The sequence below is a fragment of the Copadichromis virginalis genome, linkage group LG5, assembly GCF_057382275.1.
Source record: "Copadichromis virginalis isolate Kocher_CV1m ecotype Utaka linkage group LG5, C_Virginalis_male_GT1.1, whole genome shotgun sequence".
Classification (NCBI taxonomy): Eukaryota; Metazoa; Chordata; class Actinopteri; order Cichliformes; family Cichlidae; genus Copadichromis; species Copadichromis virginalis.
Genome location: NC_140622.1, coordinates 38,052,096 through 38,076,833, shown reverse-complemented (window position 1 = coordinate 38,076,833; position 24,738 = coordinate 38,052,096). Strand labels below are relative to the sequence as shown.

Genomic DNA, 24,738 nt, shown 5'->3' with positions numbered 1-24,738 from the left:
TCTCTCTCGCCATCCCTACCACCCCCTCTGTCTCCCTCTCACAGCCTCTCTGGCCTCTCTGTCTCCCTCTCCCTCTCAGTTGGACTCATGTGGGACTGATTGAGCTTGAGGATCCAGCCCTCATCAAAGGCGGAGTGTGGTTGAATGCGAGCAAGCCACTGAGGCTCCAATCTCGCACTGGTTAATGAGCCCCCCCTTCTCCCTCTTTCTTCCTCCTCCTCCTCCTCCTCTTCCTCACTCCCCAGCCACGGCACCCCTCCAGTCTCCCCCCGTTCCTTCTCTTTTTCCTCCGCCTAGCCACTTCACATATCACTTTTCTCAGTCATCTACTTTGCTGCTTGCTCTTTTTGCTCCTTCAGCCCATTTGTTGCTCTTACGGCTTCCTCTCTATTCTGTCATTCATCTGTATTTCAGCGTTTCAGCATCCTCGTCTCCCTCTCTGCCTCGTTCCCCAGTCCCTCCACTCTCCGTCAGCCACAGTCCCTCTTCAGGCGCAGCTCCAAACCGAGGCTGGCGTCTGTCTCTCTGTGTCCGACTCCCCTCCTCCTCCTTTTCCCCTTCCTCCTTTTCTAACTACCACTTCTACCATCACTGCACCAATGATACATACGCTGCCTCGCTCCCAGTCTTTAATCACTGCAAGCACTCGAGCACATCCCAGCCACACTGTTGCAAGTGCACATATGCTACGTGCATGCAAATGCAAAAGCTAAACACAGGTGGGCAACTTGCAAGCTGCCACATGCAAACACATGCACACATTGGCATAGTTTTACTTAAGGATATATGAATAATTTATCATTTCCTCTGTTTAAAAGTAGAGAAGCAAGAAAAGTACCACAATAATTTGCATCAATGTAGTAACATTTGATCTGATTCCAGATGGTAACTGGAATCAGTGGTTGATGATTAAAATTCAGCAGCTTCAGCTCTAAACAATAAACTTTAAAGAAAACAGCAGCCAGCTCCTACAAAATACAAAATGTCTTTTAACTGAATAATATTCAGAATCAACATAAAAAGGGAGATAAATTCATGCAGTTTAACAGAAAGAATTCATGATTGACCTTTTTGTCCAAAATTGTATTCAGTATCAGATTGGATGTAGTATATATATATATATATATATATATATATATATATATATATATATATATATATATATATATATATATATATATATATATATATTTTTTTTTTTTTTTTTTTTTTTTTTTTTTTTACAAATTATTGATAGATAAAATATTTTGTGGTGAAAAATATCCTATGTCTGTAGAATAAAGAAGCTTTGCACCCACTGCAAGAGGCTGAGGTTCAACAATGATTATTAAGGTAAGATTAACACGCTCTGCAAATAATAGTTTAGATTGGGACTATTCATTTATTCTATTCAAACCTTTGTGTGTTAATTTCATGCATATATTTATCGGGTAAGAAACCTAATCTTTCTTGCAGGGATCTGAATTTTTCTCAGAGTTATCTTTTTCTGCCTGTGTAGTACTGCGCATAAGCAGATTAAGGCATTAAAGATGGCTGGCGCTTTTCTTTTCATTTTAAAATATCTCATTTTAATTCAAAATCCAAGCTGGCAGTTAGAAATAACCACAGAACTTGTTGTTTTACTATAGTATTTATACTTTTGTGTTAATCTCAAAGTTACATATTTTTCTGATGTAAGTGACCTTGAACAACACAAAGAAGAACAAACAGTTTACCCGCTCTTGTTTAGGATTTTTATAACTTGTTGAGCTTTAGACCAGGATCCCTATAATTATGCTCAGATTTAGTGGCTTCAGTTTGTTTATTAGATATGAAAAATGAAAGTTTTTTTTGTTAGATAATGATGTTGCGGATAAAGTACATTACTGTTTGTGGTCTAATTTAAAACATGAGGTAATGTTGTTACAATGCCGACATTACAGACAAGCAGGATAAGGCTCTTCACAGCTTTGCCTCTCAGACATTTAAATCTTGGGATGATGTTAAAATACCAAAGTGAACTGGTTAAGTTTTGCCGAGAAATCTCAATTTGCAAACTATCTTGGCCGTCAAAGATGTGTTTACCATATTGTGCGTCTGAAATAATGAGTCACAATCAAACTCAATCACACTGTAATGTGTCATTTTCGCGCTTGGGCGCATTCAGATGACCTTTGACTCACAGCTCTTTTGGTTGATTTTGTATAACAAAGCCGCACGATCCAGTCTGGTATTTCTTTCTTTAGACAGTGAACTTTGGCAGACGCGTTTAGAAACGCTGAGACCTTGAGTTTGCAATTTGACCAGCTCATCAAATTAATTAAGTAAAGCTGAAGAATCCAGTGGTGTTGGTTTTTATCTCTGAAAATGAGAATGCAGAGAGGGAAAACATCACAGATGTTCTGTAATGTGAAAGAGTTTCATTACAGCAGAGAGCGACAGTCTCAGAGTTGTTACATGTGTAACCTCAGGGTTATAAAACAGTTTTGGGTGTTTTCTAATGATCGCGGTAAGGTGAGAATTGGGCAGAATTCAGAAGCAACATTTTTTTAAATATTTATTTGGTTTTGGCTTCTTTTGTCATAACCTAAACACAACTTACTTATACACAATGCAAAAACCACACACGTACTAAAACAGCCATCTGCAGTTGTTTAGCCTTTGCTAGCTGCCATCTTTGTTTCATAGAAAACTACTAGTCACTGCTCATGTATCATCACCTTCGCACTCAGCCTCACACCATTTTTGGCCGATCTCTTGTCTTTGTTGTGTGTGGTTGTCTGGATGAGGCAGAGGGGGGAAGACCAGCAGTCAGACCACAGCACATGTTTTCAATTCCCCCCTTGCAGACCTCCCCTCTCCTCTTTTGGCCTACTCTTGGCCTTCCATCTCTCCTCTCCTCTCCACCCGTGCGTCTTGCTTTCTGTCCAGGTCCATCTAATTGCCCATTAGATTTTTTGTTTGTCTATCTGCAGGCCCTGCCTGTCTGTGGCGTGGCATCCAGCTAAAACTATCCTCCAGTCCATGCCAATTACACCATGGGAGACCACTTCTAACATTTTATACTACATCGCTGCCAACTAGGTCTTCTTTCTACACTCACACACACACACACACAGAGAATACATCGTGCAATTTTTCATTAAATGTTTCAGGAATAAATGAAGCTCTGGTGGTCAATGAACACTGAAGCTCCTCCTCAAATCCTTTTTGGGTTTAGATGTTAAATACGTAGCTGAACATAAAACTGTAAAAACACAGCTCATGAGGGTAGAACCTGACATCTGGTTTTTCCCTCATGGAGTCTTTCATATATGCCATAAACAGTATATGTTCTCAAAGGGTTTTTTTTTCTTTTTACATCTCTTTTAAGAGACATTTGAAAAACTGTCACGTTGTCTGTTTCCAAGAAAAACTCACTCTCAGCTTCACACTTTTCCAGTCCAAGACAGTGACCCAAAGAAGTCAAATGATGCGGTCAAATGCTTAACTAAACACTGTTGTTGCATTCTGTAATAAAGAGAGGAAACCTAGGAAACCAAAGGCCCTCTGAGGGAAAGTTATTAATATCCTGTCAGTGGTAAATTAACTGTACTTGTACATGTTTTTGCCCCCTTTCTTTGTTTGGTCTAGCAGTGGTCCTTCCAACACTGACTGTGTGTCCTCAGTATAGTGTAGCCTGAAACAGCATGGTGATAAAACTGCTGACAAGGATGAAGACGTTTTGGAGCATATACAGTATATATATATTTATATATATATACTTCATGTGCACATCTGCTTAGCTTATGGAAGAATGACCTATACAGTAGGTGGTTGTGTTTGTGTATCTGTATGTGAGAGAAATAAACTAAGGAAGCGATTAAACCGAGTCAAACTCAGAAACTATTTGGTTGACTTGAGGAATGGTTAAAGGATGTAAATGTGGAAAAAAAAAAACACAAACATTGAGTAACAGAAACTTTCACTGTCTAGCTCATTTCTAGCAGGGTCAACAAAAGACAACTAACTATCTATGGACACGGCACGAAGCAATGCCACACACAGCGAAAGGATTCTCTCTACAGTCACGGTGAGGTCTGTGCGATGACAGGGGTGTAGTGACTGTAGCACAAAGTAATTAGAGACAGTCTCCACTAGGTCACAGTTTAGTCTATAGTGGCCTTAAAAGAGACAGAGTGGGAGTGAGTGCACAAAGACAAAGGTGAGAAGAAGGAGGAGTATGGCAAGCAGAAAGAAGATGTAATAACTCCGAAGCAAACTTACGCTCTGTTGTGGAAAAAGAATTTATGTTTTAATAAAGCTCCAATTTATGTTAGTGTATTTAACAATAATGGTAGATACAGTTGTTTCAAGTGTGAAAACTATGATGAGCCTACAAGGATACCGTTGCATTAGTTCATCGTGGTTTTTAGAGCCACCAGTTCGCTCACGTGAACCTAATTTCCAAGAGCGACTAATGGCTAACCCCCAAAAAACTGTGTACACACTTCCTGTTCGCTATCAAAAACTAACAGGGGAGAGACTTTTCACTCAGAGATGTTAAAATAAGTAAAATTGTGTGACTATTGTGCTTCTATCTGTCAGGTGACAGACATCTCAAAATGAAAGTTATATAGGTACTGATACATCTAATGTTTTTTGTCTGGTTCTGCTGCTGAACGTTCAAAGTTTTACTTAAACATGCCAAAAAGAAAATAAATGCACTGTTTATAATACAAATGAATAGAACTGGATTATTCTTAATGTTGCTCTACTTTGTAAGTAACATTTTTTTCATCTCACAGATGTCTGAAGTGAGGAAATTTTTTATTATTCAGTTCAGTTCAATTTTATTTATACAGCACCAAATCACAACAGTCACCTCAAGGCACTTTACACTGTAAGATAAAGACCCTCCAATAATAGCGAGAAAATTATGATTATGATTTCAACAAATTGGTAAGTACAATATATATATATATTTTTTTACGTTTTTAAAATATCAGCATGTAAAGTTATTAGTAACTGTCAAACAAGACAGTACAAGCACCTGAAAGCAAACAGCACAGAATGAATGTATGTAGTCGCTATCCACCACCGTCCAGCAGCATAAAGCAGATACTTGGCGTGTGATAAACATTAGCAGTCAGTTTGGTTATGAAAATGAATTTTAACAATGATAGAAATCAAACTTTAATTGCAGAGACTTCAGGATTTTAGGATTCGCCTGTCAAAAATAATACACTCACATACGTTCAGCAAACACAGTGCACATCAGTGCAGCTCTAAGAGGTTGATTTTGTTGGAAGTGACTCACACTACATCACCCTCTAACTGTCCAGATTGGTTAAAACTGCAGTACATTGGAAGGCATAAGACTGAGGAAGTTTACTCTGCATGAGTGCCATCCCTCAGAGCTGGTGTAGGCTCCTGCTGAAGTCTGCACATCCTGCTTGCCGCCTTGTTAACCTAGAATACCCTAATGCTTTCCCCTCTCTTGCTGCTGAGCCACACCGTAAAGTCATCCATGTTTCCATATAGTGAGGAAAGGAAGTAACGAGTGATCTCATGCCACAAATGCTCTTCTGCGGATAGATTATCTGATTGGCTTTGTCTGCTAATGAACCTTCCACAAATAATTGTTTGGGACATTATCCTGCCCCCGTTCAGCTGCAACTTTTTTAGTTTTCTGCTCTTGGCTGTAGCATTTCTCAAGAGTCCACTTCAACTGTGGACAAACGGTAACTGTAGTAATAGTAATAATAACTCATTACACTCATTTATTGTCGTTCCTTTGAGGGAAATAGAAGGAAGAGGCAGAGAATGTGGGAAAGTAGGACCGCTGCTTTTGCAGGCCACAGAAATGTTTTCTGGGTTTAATGGCTGTTTTACATCACTGTCAGCTTGTAAAATGTTTTCTGCCAAAGCCTCATTTATGGAAGATTCAAGTTTTGGAGCAAACAAGAATTGTCAGATATCAGGTACAAGAATTATTATTACACATTAAACAGTATTAACTGTCTAATAGTAACACTGAAAAATAGCCTGTCTGTCAATGTGTTAATTAATAATATGTATATTTAAAAATAAAACATTTCTTTTACCTCTTATTTGCTGTGTGATCCATACACACGATCTGGATGTTTGAAGGCCTATATGTTAACTCAGTGTCACCATCTTGTGGTTGCATAAAACTGCTCAACATCATAAATGTAAGCAACTTTGCAGTGTCACAATGAATATCATGGATTTGCACATGCACTATAGAATCCTTATTTGCACACAAAATGCACAAACACAATCCTGTGCAAGTAGCTGAGGGTGAAGGTTAACTGTCAGGTTCTGGTAGGCATGAAAAGTAGCAGAGAAATCATAAAATATGAAATAGTAAAATAAAATTTACACCTACTCTTGAAAAAAAATGGGAGTTATTTTGACAGATGAATTAGTGTCCCCTCTTTGTAAATCCAGCCAGTTTAAAATGACCTTTCTTTTGTTGTGGGATACAACATTTTTACTGAGACTTCTACAATTTTCAGTTCAGTTTTTTCAAAGACTTTGATGGATACATTGGCCCAACTACAAATTTCTTTCCTTTGATTTTCAACTGGATTAAGATCAGGGCTCATGGCGGGCCATTTCATTCTTGGATGCTTGTAGATGTATGATTAGGGTCTTTATCCACTCGGAGGAGTCATGACCTGTAACTAAGACTTTCATTCATCTGTCCAAGGAAAAGCATTTTGCCTCGAGTTTATGAAAACTCCATCTGTCTTTGTGTCCAATCCGTGGTCATTTTTTGTGTTGCTTCTATGCCCAGTTAGTTTGGTCATGGTCTGAACTTCTTAAACTTCCTAATGATATAAGCCATGATGGCAAATGGTACAAGACCCTTTCCAAGCATCATCGGCTTGGAAAGGGTTTTGTACCATTTGCCTAAGATAATTCTTTTCTTTCTTCTTCTCTTCTCAGACATCTCTCTTCATTTCCTTCTCTGTTTGATGTGATGCACTCATCGATATTAAAGAGCACAAAGAGTTCCCTTCCATTTAAATCTGGTGAATGCCTGAGAGTGAAGCTACCCTGATACTGAAAACCAAAAACAAAGGTTAGCTTGAAATATTGTAATCTACCATTTATCAACGGTTCTAATGGGCATCAATCATGTTGTTCAAGCCATTTTAGGATCCTTTTTTTTTTTTTTTTTAATCTTTCACAGAATGTTTTATTCTGCTGCAAAACAAATGTATTTGCTACAAGCATTGATGCCATTCTTAAAATAACACCCTATGCTGGTGTCACATGCAGGTATCATATGTCTACAGCTATTGACATAGGGAAGAGTGGTCTAGCAATCTATACTGTAGGAATCATGTAGTGAACTGCTTTAAATGCATTCTGTGTAGGTGGTTATACATTTATTTAAATAACAAGCTTATAGAGCACTGCACACACCATGTTTAGCCTCCTGAAAAAGAAATGTACCAGCAATCCTTCCAATAAAGATGACTGATTGTTTTTTTTAATATTTCCCATGTGCATTAGTGCACATTTTCAGATATAAAACAAGTCCAAATGATGCATAAAAATGTGCATGAAAAAACAAAAGGCTGCTGTACGCTACACGCCTTTTCATAAAGTTAATAAAATTCTCTAGCACTTATGATTATTCTGTAATATTTATGCATGGCAACCTTAAAAATAAATGCAAAAACTGGAACAGTGCAGTCTGATGGGCATGCTTTAATAAAATATGGATTAGGTCTAACATAGTTACCATGCAGAAACACATGAAAATAGCTCTTCTTTGTATTGATAGTGCTAAAAATGCAGTGTTGATAATGAACTGAATGAACAGTGCACAAACATTTTGGAACAAACATGTTAATATGGAGACAGTGAACAATATGTCCAATAGAAAATTATAAATACTGCTCAACTGCTCCACTAATTAACAACTAAACCTTTAAGATGCACTGGGTAATAACCTAGGCTTATCTTATCCAGCTTTAATTACCCTGTTGGAAATAACAACTAAATAAAGAAGACAGGAGTCTGACTGTTTTCTGTGTTTGCAGCTTTATTCTGAATGTTTTGTTTCACAAAACAAAAAACATAAAATCTTTCTGTTTTGTCATTTCAGTAAAAATGTAAAGACGTTTTCTTGTTTTCTACAGTCATTGGTTTATTTTTTCATTGTGACTTCCTGTTTATAACGAACACTTTCTTTTATTCTTAATAGCCGCACTTCTCTAGTTTGTAAGGCATTATTGACCCACCTGAACTTTCCAGCAGTCGGACTGTTAGTGTTTTCATCTGGCGCCACCTTGTGGTAGTGCCTCGTCTCACCGCCTTTTCTGCACCCTTTGTTATCATTGGTTCAAAATGTCACCGTCACCTTCTTGACCAATGACACCAGCTCGCCTCTGTTCCATGCATGCTCCTCCCCCTTTGTTACAAACACAGACGCTCACACACACCAGCCTCCCCCCTCCCCACCCGTGATGCCAGCCACTCCGCGCCTGGACTGGTCTGCATGTTTTTTGAGGCGGTATAATCTGAAAGCGGCCGACATATTATGGAGCAGACGGCTTGTTGATGGAGATGTGGCGGTGCACGAAGAAAAGGTAATCACGTTTTGCATATTTATATATGCACTAATATCCTTCGGGCTTGTTCTTAGGTGACGGCGGTGACTCTCCCCTGCGCATGTGTCTGCGTGTGCGTGTGTGTAATCAGTGTATCGCTACATTGTTATGCATTCCCATTTGTTTTTCCTTCCTCTCGCAAATACTGCGATCACAGCTGGTCTCGGCGGCGGTGATGAATTATGATCGGCGTTAAACGAGCAGAGGAACACGGAGAGGGAATTCTGACTCTACGTAATCCATCTGGACATCAGGGGGGGAGATGAGGACCATGATGGCTTCGATGAAAGCGGCGTTTTTCTTGTTTCTGCACTGGGGTGAGTTCATCCGTACCTCTCTGACCATCTGTCACATGGTGGTACATTTGCGTGATTGCACGGTGACCGAATACACTGTTTATTTGCATATTCTTTACAGCAGGTGGCTTAATTTTCATGATTTGGTTCACCATGTTCTTGTTAGTTTGCTTTATCTTTGAAACATTCCTAAGCGCTGGAAATCCTTTTTCCCCTCATACCTGAAGTTCAAATGCAGAAAAAAACATACCAGGAAAGTCTACTATCAGACAGAACTCTTAGGGTGTGCGGGTGTGGCTTCCAGGAAGTCCTTAGGAAAGGTTGAGTTGAGTAGGAGACAGAAATAATGACTATATAATAATATTTTACCGTATATACTCCATAGTAATGCTCAGTAGTTGCTGGAGATTTGTGTAACTGCGAGTTTCTATGGTTTCTGTCCTTCCTGTGGACATACTACTGTTCCTTGTGAAATTTAAGATGCACTATTTTAACACGGAAGCGTTGTAGTTGAGGTGTTTCTTGCAGAGATATTGTTTTATAAAAGTATCAGACAAATTTGTGATACTTAAAGTAATGACTCATTGGATGTGCATTGGGGAAATAAACTGCAAATGCTTTTAGATTTATACGTCAGTTGTACAGTTTGACCACAGAGGGAGAACAGCATATGGATGACACAGTTTTTATCTCCATCACATTAGTCATAAGTCCAATTATCACATTTAAAAACTGGACGGGCAGGCTGCCTCTGGGAGAGATCCGTATTAGTCACAGGTTTGTGTTTTAACATGCGTTTCTATGTGGGGGTCTTGATTAGAAACTCAGGGGCCCCGTTGTTGCGCAGACAGTAATCCAGACAGTACTGAGCATCATGACAAGCTGCGGAGTCCCCCCAGTCCTATCAGCCCGAGCCCATTGTTAATTAGGACTTGATCCGCTTAAGCCTCTAGTCTCTCTAGTCTCCCATGTCATTATCTGTGGGCGTGTTGTACTGGAGTGTAGCTCTGTGAGAAGGCACGGCTTGTTTTTGGACACTCGCGAGCGCACACAGACCAAAAGTGCCCGAACGCACTTGTCTCGTATTTCTAGTTGTTCAGGTAGTCATCATTCAGTTTCAGTGAGTCAAGAGGCTGTGTTAGCTGTCGGGGAGCTTTTGTTCAGTGTCACTGTGTGGGTGTGTTTTTGGTTGCATCACATTTGGATTTTCTGATGATGCTGATTCTCTTTGGCTTTTAGGCACCAAATGAAAAATGAACTTGTTTACTGAATAGTAAAGGTGCTTATCACCTCTGTTTTTGTATTTCTTTTCTTGGTTTAAAATGTTCTGAACCTGAATTATTGTTCCTCAAAAAAAAAAAAGTTATGTTATCTTTCCGGTGGCTGTCTGCAACAATCAATGTCTCAGCAAGCTACTAATGAAATTTTGATGAATTGATTATCTGTCTAACAAGTTGTCAACAACTGGCAAATGTCACTCCAAAACCAGTGAGTTATGTTTCATATAGGGGCTAAAATGTTCTGCAATGTGGAGCTCCGTGCTGCTTTGGAGGCCCGTGCATGGATCCTGCTACTGTTTGAAACCTGCATTTGTGTAATTAACTCACATGACATTTGTGTAGATAGTGTGAGACTTACCAGCTGGTGTCTCATTCTAAAAGCAAGCAAAACTTTGTTTAATGAAACATTTATTTGCAACCTACATTTGTCATCAACTAACTGTATTTTGTGTGAAAGTTCGTGTTAAAATCAGCAGCGTTATCTCATCTCAAAATTAGACTCTGTGTCAGTAATTAATATTTTGGAAAGTACCAAAAATAAGAGATAAAGGTCATCGTGTGACAAGTTTCAGGGCATGTGTCTTAAAAAAAAGAGTTTGTGTTTAACCCCGTTTCATTGTGGTTCTGGGAATTTATGGGAAGCCAGACTCAGAGACTCAGAAATACAGTGATACTGCAACCCTGAAGCTGGCAGCTGTCACTCCTCGGGCACTCAAGGATGATGTGGAAGGAGCTTTACTCATTTTTAGGTTTACTTTAGCCTTGAGTAAGGTGTCCTCCCTCAATTTCACTGTGACTTCTAGTTTACAATTCCAGCTTTAGCTTATTCCTTCGCCATTTGCTAAATGCCTTTGATTTACTCTCAAAAAATTTGCTTGCGCACCTTGACAACAGCACTGTTTTGCAAATACAGTACTTACAGTTGATCCCTGTAATAGGCAGAAGTTAGTCCCAATTGCAGAACTACTAAGCATGAAAGCCAATTACCCAGTTTTTATTTGAAGAAGATAAAGGTCAGTTCTGCAGATCAGAGTCTGGTGTTGCGGCGTTAGCACACACAGTAAGAAGGTCTTGGGTTTGATTCCAGCATCTGGCCTTCTGTGTGGAGTTGGCATGTTCTCTCCGACTTCCTCTTAAAGTCCAAAGACATGGAATGCAGTGGGGTTAGTGGGGTTGGGTAAATCGGCCATAGGTGTGACAGACTAGCAACCTGTCCAGGGTGTTATATTCATCACATATAATCATATTTCTGTCACTGTATTTGGAAATGAAATGCTCAAATATGTGTTTGTTGTTAGTTGATTGATAGAAAGTAGAGTTGCAGCTGTTTTATGCATCATGACCCGTTTCTTTGACCTTGCATGTTTCATTTCAGATTTTTCTAATATCCATTCCATTCTTTATACTTACAAACCATAAATATAATACAGCCACTATCAAATTTACTGTGAATGTAGAAATCTCTGTGTATAATACTATGGCCTAACAATATTAAGGAGCTCACTGAGATTATTTTATTTGTTGAGCATGTTTTTCTGTTTTGAGGAAGCTCACCCAGAGCGCCAGCACGAGTGTTTCTTCTCTGCAGCTGTTTAAAGTATTGATTCACTGTTAGCCAGCCATCAGCTCAGGATATCGATCACTGAGTCCATGTACCAAACACGCCACGACGGTTTGACACCGTTTCTGTTTCCGGTCTTTCACACTCACCAGATGTGCCATTTTTCCCCATTCTGTTGTGTTTTTCTTTTCCAGTGCTCCAGCATGCTCTGTGCCGTCATGTTGCTGTCCCTGCTGGACCCCTCTACCGTGTCGCTGGCTTCCCTCTCTCCCTGCCCTGTGCTGTGTCAGGATATGAAGGCTCACGTACACAAGACTTTGAGTGGTTTTTGTTTAGGGACGATGCTGCCGGAAGGCAGATGGGAGTCGTGTCCACCAGGGACAAGGGTTTCCCTTACGCCCCGTTCCAGGCACGTGTGACGAGTGGGGAGGTAAGAGTGGAGCGGGATTCAGGGGACAAGGTCCGGCTGATCATCCAAAGGCTCCGGCCTGATGACCAAGGGAAATATGAGTGCTATACTCCCAGCACAGACAGCTCCTATCAAGGGAACTACAGTGCCACAGTAGCTGTCAAAGGTAAGACATGAGCTGACTCAAAGTTCTTACAGGTATATAAAAAGCTGCCGTTATTATACCTGATATACTCCTGTCACTGTCAACAAATGTCTGTCCCAAAGCTCATTGTTTCCTATCAGAGATGTCACACACACTGCATTTGTTAGGCTTATACTTGCCCATGTTGTTGGTGTAGCCACAAAAGTTTACAGTGGCAATAATTTTGGGCAACACTGGAGGTTTTTGGTCCACAGGAATAAGATGAGTCATGCATTGTAGATCAGTTCATTCTTTCCTTTCCGCCTTTCCATGCAATTTTATTATGTTTGTATAAAGAATATGAACATATCCAGGCCTGGTCTGGTTCCCGAAACCAGGAAGTCATGAAGTCTATAGAAAGTGAAACCTTTGTGATGCAGCACATGAAAAGAATCCAAGCAGGGAATCATTAACAACTGAACTTTCCAATATTTCCAGTGTTTGTCGCAACTTCACAGTCTGCAAATATCTCTCGAAACTACGCTTGGAAAAATGTCTTTTACTGAGGGAAAACCCCACTCAGCACATCCACACGTCTGTGGATGCGACCAAGACGGTGGAATTTGATGCTGACAACCTTCATGTCTTGGCTGTGTGGACTGTGATTGAATTGCAGCTTTTTGTAAATGTAGTGGAGTTTTGACCAGGAGTTTAATCATTTGTAAATGTATTACAGCTGAATATTTATCCATTTATAGTTCCCAAACCACAATCGTTCAAAGGACAGACACAGTCTGATGTCTTTGAGTTAAAAAGTCATCAAAAACAAAACATAAATAGATAAATGAAACATGAAAACGTTGCGCGTGAATAAAATGGCTTAACCCTTAACGGGACAGCGTCTCATCATTTTAGGGAAAAACTGTTTTAAAAAGTCGGGGCTTGAGACTGAACTGGACACAACTGGAAATGTCAGCAATTGCAGATTTAAACCTTATTTAATAAAGTTTCATTAGATAGATTAAAAATGTGGGTATATATTGTTCAGAGAAAGTGTTCTTAGTTTGTAGAAAACACGTTTCTGTCTGCTTTCTCTAAAGAAAGACTAGTTTTGGTGTTGAACTCATATCAGTGAGTAGAACTGTTGAATTTATGCCAGTCATAGTTTAGCTGTGATGTCTTCAGAAGTGGAGAACAAACTGTATGAGAAGCTTGCATCGGCAGCTCTCCAGCAGAGAGGATGTCATGTTTAGTGATTAAGTGCAACTTTAGGAATCCTAAGTAATTCTTTCTTCTCACCATCTGGAGTTTGTCTTTTTCTTTTCTGTTTCTATTTCTCCCTGAATTCTTTGCACTTATACCATGATTTATCTACCAAAGTAATTTGGGTTATTTTACTCCATTCAGTTATTTTTTTTTATGAGTCATCTTCCTCGTGTTCTACTGAGTTTGCCACCTGTTAGTTTTGCAGCAGACTATCTTAGCAATAGCTCACTAATCCTCTCTTCCTTTGGCAAACCAAGTGCCCAAAGCCAAGGTGGAGGTAAAAGGCCTGGAGTCACTCTTAGCAGATACATTTCATGATTCACTTTATTGCTCTAAACATAGATGCATCTAAACACTACACAGGCATTAGAAATTGAATTTGACATATTTTCTCCTCCCATATGTCTCCTGCAGTGCTCTGTGTAATATGATTGTCTGTCTCTGTACACCCACAGTGATCCCTGACACGCTTCAGATCAGCTATTCACGCTCACTCACCGGCCAACCTGTGTCAGAGGGGGCTTCGTTAACCCTGACGTGCTCGGCCAGCATCCAATCAGAGCAGCTCACCCATCTGTCCATCACATTTGGGAAGCGTGGTGGTGCAGAGGGATCGCCCAGTGGGGCCGGAGAAGAGGTCAGCACCGTCAGAGAGATTATCTCCATTGACAAGCTTCTCGGGGTCGTTCCCGGACATTTCTACAAGAAACGCTACGATGACGGGGAGATCACGCTGGAGAAAAGAAACGGCGAGGGCGGGCAGGGTGTGTACGTGATGAAGATGACAGCGGTGCAGCCAGATGACAGCGGCTCGTATTTCTGCGAGGCCTCACAGTGGATTCTGGACCCCAATCGATCGTGGCAGAAGATCGCACAGAGGACGCTGGATATTGGCAACTTGACCGTTCAGCAACTAGGTCAGTGTAACTCAGAAACTGCCCCAGTAGCTGTGCTGCCGTTTGACAAAGCTGTGATAGCCTGTGGCAAGTCCCAAGGTCGCAACAAACATATTGAACTGCAGCTCGTTGTTGAAACAACAGAAGCTGTAAAGCTGGTAATAAAACCGCACAGCAGGTTGTTTATTTAATCATAAATTACACTGCAGAACAAACTGGAGAATAAAAGCAAAGCAGGAGCAATAAGACAAAGTCGTGTTTCTGCTGGTAAGTTTGAGCCTCTTGATTGTGTTTTTGTTGTTGCCATGGAAGTGGTGTCAGTCAGCCTGGGCTTGCAGGGCCTTTGGGTAAACTGGACCCTGTCCAGCTCCCAGGCTCTGGGTGTTTGTCTTAGTTATTCACTGGATGTCTAGTTTGCTGGGTGATTAGTTTGCTGACTAGCTGGATAAGCAGCTGATTAAATAGCAGGATGCACATTTGTATGCAGTTTGTTGCACTGTTTGCAACAATCTCACAGTTTAGCTTTTTCCTGGGACAATGGATTCCAATAATTACGGCTGTAACTGAAGACTTTTGAGTAATCCATTATCCCATTACTTTCTGGCCAGTGAAGAATATCTTTGAATCAGTATTTTAATAGCTTTTATTGTCATATTGCAAGATCGAGAAGCTAAGCAATTCTTACATTTGGCCTTTTTTTTTTTTTAGTTTTTGCATTTTTCAGCCTAACTCATTCATCTTGTTGATTTTTCAGGTGGATTTAAAAGGTTAATAGAAGGCTGTCTGGGCAGATGAATAACTGCCTGTCGCTTTGCTGTTTGTCTCATTTTAAATTCTGAGGCGCTTTTGTAGATTAAGAGGATTAAGTAATCTCTTGTTCTCACATTGGCTTTTCTGGGCTGGATTCCTTGAAAAAGAGCACAGGTGTGTCTGTCGGTCCTCCCTCGAGCACATCTCTAATGCGCTGCAATGATGCATGTTTTGTAAGTTTTCTAATAGAAAAATATGGAGAATATTTTTTGCTCCTTTTAAAAAAATGGGTCACATTGTGTTTCTTCAGGAAAAATAATTGGTTGAGTTAAAGCTCATCAGAGCTCATCAATGCATGCATTGTTTATTTGTTACACTGGCACTCACTGACGAGCGCCATTTGGTTTTGTGTGTTCTGGCCTCTATTGTCTAACTAATACAATAGGCTGACGCATCTCCTTTTGTTGACATGGATGTCTATTATTGAGAAGCATCGTTAGTGTAGAGAAGTTTTGTGGTTAGAAGAGGCTTTGCACACACAAGCGGCTTATACTCACATGTTTTGTACTGCGCTATTTCAGTTAAAGGCTCTTAATTGTTTCAGTTGTTGAGTGCAGTAGATTATTTAAAATGTTACAATAAATACTGTGTGACAGTGGCTTATGTACGTGCACATAAATACCCACTTTTCTTTCATGCATATGTACACGATACAGTGTTGGACAGTATTTAAGAACGGACCAAAAAGTGCGGCAGCAGGCGATTTATGGGTTCGTGAGCTGGCCCCACCCACACCAACCCAGCACACACTTGCAAAAATCTCGCAATTTTGATTGCGAGATATAAAATGACGTCTTGCAAACACATGCTAGATCCTCATCTTATGACCAGTGATAGGATTGGAGAAAAGCTTGCACAATGGGGCTCTGGGATCACTAGTTAACCAAGAAATACTTCAAACACGAGAAAGGGAACTTTCATAGTGGTGTTTTGTTCTCCAGTACTTAAAATCAACCAGTGTTTTCACAATGCTACATTTGCCACCGTTGATACAGCATCTATATACAGCCCCAGGTTCCCCAAAGGTTGTGACGCTGTGTAAAATGTAAATAAAAATAATATAGACCAATTCGAAAACCTCACTAAGATATTTTATTCACAGTTGAACATAGAAAACAAATTGAATGTTTGAACTGAGCAGAGCAGCTGCTGGACTTTTCAGTCGATGAGAGGTGTGGACTGCAGCCAGGCCATTTCCCACCCATACTGTTGTAATAGCTGGAGGAGGTCAGTATTGAAGGCCCTCCCATCTGGATGGGAGAACACGTTGCTGTAAAAGCTGTGTATACCCTTCAGCATTGATGGGTCCATAATGCACTTCCATACCATCAGAGATGGATAGTTTTAACCTGCATGTGTGGATGGCACAGTGAGCTGTGTTCACAGACAGCGATTCATGGAAGTGTTTCTGGGGACAGAATCGTGCCTGTTTTTAATCTGGTGCTGCCCGAGGGCCCAAAGACCACAGACATCCAATATTTGATGATTTTCATCCTCTTGCTTTGCACACAGAGATTTCTGGATTCTTTTAATCTTATGATGACATTATGTAGTGCATCTTCTGCAGATCTGTGACCCTCTGACCATCTTTACTTCTGAGAAACTCTGCCTCTAAGATGCTCTTTTTACACCCAGTCATGTTACTGACTTGTTGCCAATCAGCTTAATTAGTTAACAAAATGTTTCTCCAGCTGCTTCTTCTTAGTTGCACTTACTTTTCCAGCTTTTCTTGAGACATGTTGCTGCCATTAAATTCAAAATCAAAAACTATTTTTTTCATGGCAACATTTGATATGTTTTCATGTTTCAAATAAACAAAATAAATCACACAAACAAATCTCCTAAAAAAAAACAGCAGCAGATGAACTCAGCCTGCGCCTACACTCATCCAACCCTTACACTCTATTACCTGCACAGGTGGAAGTATTGTTAAAGTGGTTACTGTTAGTATTGTAATATTTTATTTTTTAAGTACTGTTGTAGTCACGTTAGGTTTAAGTCTTTTTTTTGCTTGTTTTATTTCGACACACTTGATAGGTGATATCGATTTTGTCCCGGCCATTAAATATGTGCGGTACAAAAGAAGCTACACTAGCCTTTCAGCAGAGGTGATACCTGCAGTACATTTTTCCTGTTGTAGTCCAGATTAAATGCTGTTTGCAGCCATCCACCAAGAAGATTTACTGGTACTTAAACTCTGTCTCGTCCTCTCTCCAGCCGAGTCGCTGCGTGTAACATCCTCGCCCACAGGGGAGGTTACTCTGCAGATCGGTTCCCCTCTCATCCTGACCTGTGAGATTTTGGGGCTGCCGCCTGAAGTCAACTCAGGCCTGCTGGTTCAGTGGATGAAAAGGGGATCCACAAGCAGCGATTCAGTCGGGGCCGGAGGAGTCGAGGTAATCTTGTTATTCTGTTAACGTTTTCAGACCAAACGTTCTTAGACCAAAGTTTGAGTCAAAATGTAAATGAAGTACGTATGTGTTCCTCTCAACCATCGACAGGTAAATGTGAAATATTTTCAGGTGTTTCTAGTCTAACCCCTCCTGGCGCATCTTGATATCTGTTAAGGTGGAGGTGGCCCAGATGACCCCGAATGGCATTGTGAGCTGGGGGGATGACCTCAGCAGAGCTAGTGGCGGGTCTATGGAGAAAGCAGCAGAGGGAAAGTACTCTCTGAAGCTCTTCTCAGCTCAGCCTGCCGACTCAGGGGTGTATCGGTGCGTGGTGAGTGTGTACGCCGGAAGAAGAAACCCCGGACAGTCTGTGCCCGCAACACTCACCCAGCGGTCGGAGGGAGTCACCGTCAACCTGAAGACAAAAGGTGAGACTCTGCAGTCACACATGGGCTGAGATTACTGGAATGCTCCAGTTTAAGCCATAGTCACACATGAACTGTGGACGGTGCTGGGAAGGCTATGAGGTAATCTGCTTCAGATGTTTGCTCAGGACTGGAAACCCTTGCTGTGGTTCATGCGTGGGAGCTGCCTCGGTGTAGCGCGCAGGAGGCCAGACATATGCCGTACCTCTCGCTGGCTATGAACTCACTGCACAATTACTCGCTCAAAAGGCTGATTAATGTCCGGTCGATCACATCCAATATTTGCAACCACGCTAGCAGCAGGGTTTCCACGTTGCTCCAGACATTCAGGATGAATGCTGCATGTCATTTCCTGTAGTCTCACTGACTTTTCAAATTTGGTCACTTTTGAAATTTCTAATCCTTGTTTGTCACCACGGACTGACATGGAGTTTGGTACAAGCATTCACGTCCCTGGGTGAAGGCTTTTAGTCTCGTTCGTTCTGTTGTTTATCATATTGACTTTTCAGGAACTGCTGTATTGTTTTAAACGGAGAAATGATTTAAATTTGCAGATTTATTGAGTGTCTTGGTGGCCTGGAGCTCTGGGATGTGGGCCATTTGGCTGCACTCTGCTGTTGAAATCTGCAACCGTATACTAAAATCTCTTTCCCAGCTTCACTGATATCTCTCTAAGTTTCTAATGTATTTTTAAAATTTGTAAAATATTCATAGTTCTCTGCTGTGTTATAGATTTCATTCTATATGCATCACTTTTACTGAAATTCTTTTAATAAGCCAGTTTGGTTTTCTTCAGCTGTGTGTGATTTTCTTTTTATTTAACAGCATGTTGGCTAAACTTCCGTCTGCTCCTACAGTCATTCTTTAACTTTGCTTAGTTTGTCTTCTATAAAATGTTTTTCCTCTTTCTTCCACAGATGTCCTGGTTACAGCCATGGCTCAGCTCCCTCGTGGCCCTTTACTGAAAAGAGGCAGCACGGTCACGCTAATCTGCAACACCACCGTGACCACCACAGGTCCTGCCCAGGTTCAGGTGCACTGGCTGCGCTGGGCAATCCCTGAACCAGTTATCAAGAAGGCACCTGACACTGTGATGCTAAAACCTCCTGCTCCACCAGAACCCAAGCTGATAGCTTCCCTAATGTACAACGGTGTTTCAAATATCTACATCAACCATAGCGAGATTAGCATCGACCGCCTGTCAGTTAATAGCTACAGACTCAGGGTTCACATGGCAACGAAGGATGATCAGGGCATGTATGCCTGTCATGCTGAGGCGTGGGGACAGGACCCGCATGGAGGCTGGTACAGAACAGGAGCCAAAGCAGAGTCAAATGCAGTCAATGTTTACTTATATGCCAGAGGTAAGTGTTAATCTAATAATCTAAATTAATATTAATAATGTAATAATAGTAATCTGTATTATGGGTCTTATTACTACATACTTTGTAAAACAAATTGTAGTTTTACCTTTCTGATGTGTAAGCTCTGCATCTTACAGGCAAACGTGCATGTAGCCTGATTGCCACTGTAAGGGTAATTGAAGCCCCATAAGGAATAGCTAACCTGTGTATGTTGAACTTGCTTCATTGTGCAGGCCAAAGTGAGCACGGTGGGAGCTGAGCAGCTCCTGATTGAGCTAAAATCAAGGAAAGGGTCAAATAGGAAACCTTTGGTCCCAAACTGGAGGTTGGCCAGAGGATGGCTTTTTGTCTGGATTGATTTCACCCTTGATACTTTCCCTGATCTCCGTAGCAAACTCAGAGCTTGCTTCTCTGTATTTACATCTTAAACTGTACACACACCTAAGATCTGAATCCTTGACAGCAACAATTAATTTCAGCTAATGGTTGAACCACCTACCCTTGTTTAAGGGAAAAAATATGTGGTGTATGTAGAATAAAGCAAGCGTGGGTTTAAATAGAGGTCTTGCTGTGCTGGTAGAGGAATCCCAGTTGGAGGAGATTACACATTAATCTTTCTGCATGTTTATCCTCTGCTACTGTACATATGCAGGTGGCTGGATGGGGGAAAAAAATCTTCACTGTATCTTTGGTGCATGTATTGTTTGACAAATCAGGTGTCTTACTATGTATAATGATATAGAATATTAGTCAAAAGCACAAGCACGATATTTTTGGGTTAGTTGAGGACCTTTTTCTGTTTGCCAGAGCATTTTTAGGCCATTGTGACTTAATGCAGCTGTTAACTGAATCACCAGAGCGGTGTGGTTTCAGTGGCACAGTCCATTAACTTGGCATTTTAGAAATGATTTTCCTTTCTCTTTTATTCAAATGTCAATTATCTGATTAATCAAAGCAGGAGATTAATGTTCTTATATTATCCACGTCGGCTAAAACATCGACCCACCTTTTTGTTTTGATTTAAATAAAGCTCATTTTTTTTCATAGCTCTCCAATATTCATCCACATCAGATTATATCACCGCACTGCTCTCTCTCATTTCCTGTTCTCCTCAGCTGCTGACCTCCTCCTCATCCCTTTGGTGGTTGGCGTCTCTTCAGCCTTGTTTGTCGGCATCGTCATCATCGCAGCGGTAACTTGCTGCTTCATGAAGCGCCTGGCGAGGCAGCGCGCTCGAAAGTAGGCGTCCGGCGCCGTCTGTAATCTGATTGTTCACAAAGTCTTGGAAGAAATGGCCCATAAAGTAACTTCAAGAAGAAAAAAAACGAAGTAGAAAATGACTTTCGTCACCTCGTTGGTTGTCTTTCTGTGTTCTGACCTACATGTTTAACGATCAATGCCAAAAAAATTCAGTTTTATACTTTCTTGTATTTTTATATCTGAAACATATTTTCTTGATAGGCACAGTGCGCTAGGCTTCTGCCGCCACAGTTGCACTGCAGTCTCAAGCGTGTTATTTCTTTTGAGCCAACTTGCCCCCAACATATTGTTACAGCAGGATTGAACCACATGCTACTTAACTCATCAGATGCTTTCTGTGATGCTGCGTATTAAGGTCACTGTCTATCGACTCATGGTGCAAGTTCCCCACCAACAAAGACCGTTCTGTGTTTCCGGGATTTGTTTTTGATACTGTTCCAGTTATTCCTTCCTCAGAGTGCATGTTCTTCTTTTTACACAAAAGCTAACAATGTCTAAATGTACATGCATGGTTAAGGCGTTGCCGCAGACAGTCATCGGATTGCTGGTGGGAGCAGTTTAGCCTCTGGAAAGTTAATACGAGCAGGGATGTTCCAGCAGCGCTCTGCGTGTAAACAAAGTCTTTGTCTGTTACTTAATAAGGAAGCTGCTGGCTGGGGACTTTCTGACGCTGTCCGACTGAGTACTTCATACTTGAGTTTTCTCTTAGGCTGACAGATTTGTATAGATTTGACAAAGAGAAGACAGAAGATATACCCACAATGAACTGGGCTGAAATGTGTAAATACTCTGTGGAGTTTAGCTGTTTTATTTTCTTAATGCGTTAAGATTGTGCCGTTGCACCATTTTTATTTGGCAAGCACCTGTGTTTTAAGATTCTGTGCCGCAGACTACTCTGCTTTTTTAAAGCACTTGGAGAAAAAGCAGGGCTGGAATGTTTTTACTTGATTTTCTTCCAGCTGAAGTTATTTCGTTGCTGTTTTTCTTTCTTTTTGTGGGATTAATGGCTCCTAAGCTCCTGTTAAGTGACTGAGATAGAAAACTATACTGTGACAAATAACCCCTGCGTTATGGCGGGTAACAGGAAAACTGTTGTGTTGCGTAACGTCTTTTAGGAGTCTCATCCCCGAGGTGAAAACTTTTTCCAAGCAGTGCAGTCATATGACGAGACAGTGTAGTAAAAACTCACTATAACCGTCATCATTGTTATCGTGTGGTTCAGGCCATACATGCCTGCTGCCAACACTTATTATGACTATAGCTGTTGCTGCTAACCCACAAAGATTTACAGTGTCTGCGCACTTAAAACGGGTGAAATCGATCCTCCTCTTCCCGTTGAAAGTAACACTTAAAAAATAGTTTGGTCGTGCAAGCTGGCCTGTACTGTGCGATCATTTAAGGATAGATATATATTCAGCGAAAAGGAGAGGAAAGCAACATTAGTTATACTTGTGGCTCTCTCATTAAAATGACTAGTTGTTTGACATTTCTAAATTTGATTACCCTGAGCTTTGCTTTCTCACTTTATCTCGACGTTCTGTCTTTGTTGGAGTCTCTAGATCTCCCTGAAACCCTGATTATAAATGTTGGTCACAAACATCAGGGAATAAAATCACAGCTCTGCTTGCTTCCTGAGCCACTTTGTTCCAGATCAAGTGCTCAAAGCTGATTTGTTCCCCCACATACCCGCCCACCACACGGCTACACTCACACACACACGCACACACATGCACGTGCACATCCTAGCAGCACAGGGTAGCGTTTGCTGGCTGGTATTTCAAATGAGAGAAAGTGAGTATCTGCGTGTTCGTCTCTAATCCCTGTTTATGGCTGCAGTGTCCTGCTGCCCTTCCCCCACCCTGTGTTTGACAGTCGCTTGACTCACACTCGATTCATTTCAATCTGTGTTCCCTGAGAATTACCGCCAGCTGTAAGCGCTGATGCGCATCGCGTGCAGAGTATCAGAACTTCTGTATCAGTTGTGTTTTTGTCGGCAGTTGTATTAAACCCTTTGATGGAGGTGTTATGTTTTGTTTGGATTGTCTACTCTGCTTTAATACCACAGATCCTGAATGCGTCTTACTGCCTTTTAAATATACGAAGGCTGTTTTTCTTTTGCTCAATTTGTTACTTATGGTGCTTTGGCAGACCTGCCAGTTGGTACGACCAATAAACCACTCTGGGTCACCTTGTGCTTTATTTTCTGCTGCTTAACAAACATCTGTTTTCTGCAGACAGCTTGGAAATGGATGCAACTGGATCCATCCGAGTTATTGGACAACATTCTGCAGAGAAGAAAATAATCACATTTCTCTGACAAAGTGAGCTAGTAGAGCATATTTTCCATCGACAGTATGAAAACCATTAGATTTCTTGTACTTGGTGCAGTTTTTGCATTGCCACGCAAGCAGAGGATTAGTGTAAGCCTTGTGCAGTGCAGACTGTTTTAAAGTTTGTTACAGGATTTACATATTTTTAGTGATGAGTAATGAGTTTTCATAATTTGTATCTTGTGAGAAATTCATAATTTAATGACAGAAAAAGAGAATTGCATGCAGTGTAGTAACATGGGTCTAAGTTGAGCACTATAGGGAGAAAATAGACACTAAAACTGGAACTAAAAATAATATTTTTGAACACATAGCCTGTCAGGGGTTTAAAATATTGCGGGTAAGGTAAAAAAAAAAAAAGTTACTTCTCGTGCTACAGTATGTTCTGGCATTTATCTGGAAGCTCTTTCAACATGCACTAATGGAATAAACACTGTTGCAAACCAAGCATCACACAATGAGCCTGCACTGCAGGGCCTGCTCGCGAAACACAAGCAAGAGTACTGAAAGGATCCAACATCAATATCCTGTATCCAGACACCACAGGACACCCCTGAGAGTCTGTCCGTCATCAGAGGGATCAGTTTGGGTAACAGGAGGGAGACCTGCACACTCTGAGGGGAGGTGGTTTTTCACGCTGTGGCTGTTGGGTGTATAATAATGCTGTGAGTATGTGTAAGTGGGATCAAACTTTGTGAAAACCTACAGAAAATGTAACATCCTCGCCGTTTCCCTCAGATTATTGAACATTTTAGCCTCTTTAAGCCCTTTTTTTTTTTTTTTTTTCCAAGGCTCACGGCTGTACTGTTGCTGTTCAAGTGAACACCGTGAAGCTTTTAGCAGATGAAAAAGTTTATATTTCTCCCAATCATAGAAGTCCTATTGTAAAACGAAGATTTACCAAATGAATTACCAGCTGTTCCATTTCTGCTTAATTTATATAAAAAGCTTTTCCAGTTTCCATGACATTATGTGGCTAAATAACAAGAGATTTCACTTTTTTATCTTTATTTCTGCAAAGCGTTATTCCCTTTTGGATTCATATGCAGTGTGCAGAAGATAGAGACTCATTATTGGCAATGAGGTATGTATAGATATTTCCTGATAATGAAAGCTGGAGATAAAAAAACAAAACAAAACAATATGCAGATTTTTTTTTTAAATAAAGAAAATGCAAACAAATTTAATTTTCAAACATAAAATTTAATGTACTAAATCCATTCATTCTGCTTTGACACTGACTCTAAAACTATCTGTTCTGCATTTGCCTCCATGAGCCCCGTTGGTATTACAGTATATCAGTTTACAGAGCATTACATCATTAATGCAAACACTGTACCAATGGTAATCCTCTTCTTCCTGGATGACGTTGCAGGCAGGCAAACAGAGGCTTTGTAGCATACTGATAAGATGCTGTGCAGCCTGTGGTTGGCTGGTTAAGATACCTGCTTTCCCAGCCAATCCCTGGCAGCTGAATGTCAACCGAGGCAGGATTAAACACGCAGCGCACACACACTGCAGGCCAGGTGCCCGGTGTTTGTCAAAGCCTGTTTAAAGTTTTCTGTCACTTTTAAGTTTTTTTCAGTCCTACAAACAGAAAACTCATATAAAAATCTACAATAACAAAAAGAACAAAAGTGTTTTGTCTGGAATAAAAATAAGCTGAGCAAGAAATGCAATTAAATATTCTAACTGTAATAAACCTGAAGCCTATA

General features: G+C 40.7%; 1 protein-coding gene across 1 annotated transcript; it reads left to right on the top strand.

The window, feature by feature from the left end:
- Positions 1-8,434: 8,434 nt before the first annotated feature.
- Positions 8,435-22,880, top strand: igsf8 (immunoglobulin superfamily, member 8). Its single transcript, XM_085457686.1, has 8 exons — positions 8,435-8,588; positions 8,767-8,926; positions 11,941-12,321; positions 14,001-14,462; positions 17,469-17,647; positions 17,820-18,072; positions 18,987-19,433; positions 20,549-22,880. The coding sequence occupies exons 2-8, from the start codon at positions 8,872-8,874 to the stop codon at positions 20,674-20,676; spliced, it is 1,905 nt and encodes a 634-aa protein (XP_085313812.1). The 5' UTR covers positions 8,435-8,588; positions 8,767-8,871; the 3' UTR covers positions 20,677-22,880.
- Positions 22,881-24,738: the final 1,858 nt, after the last annotated feature.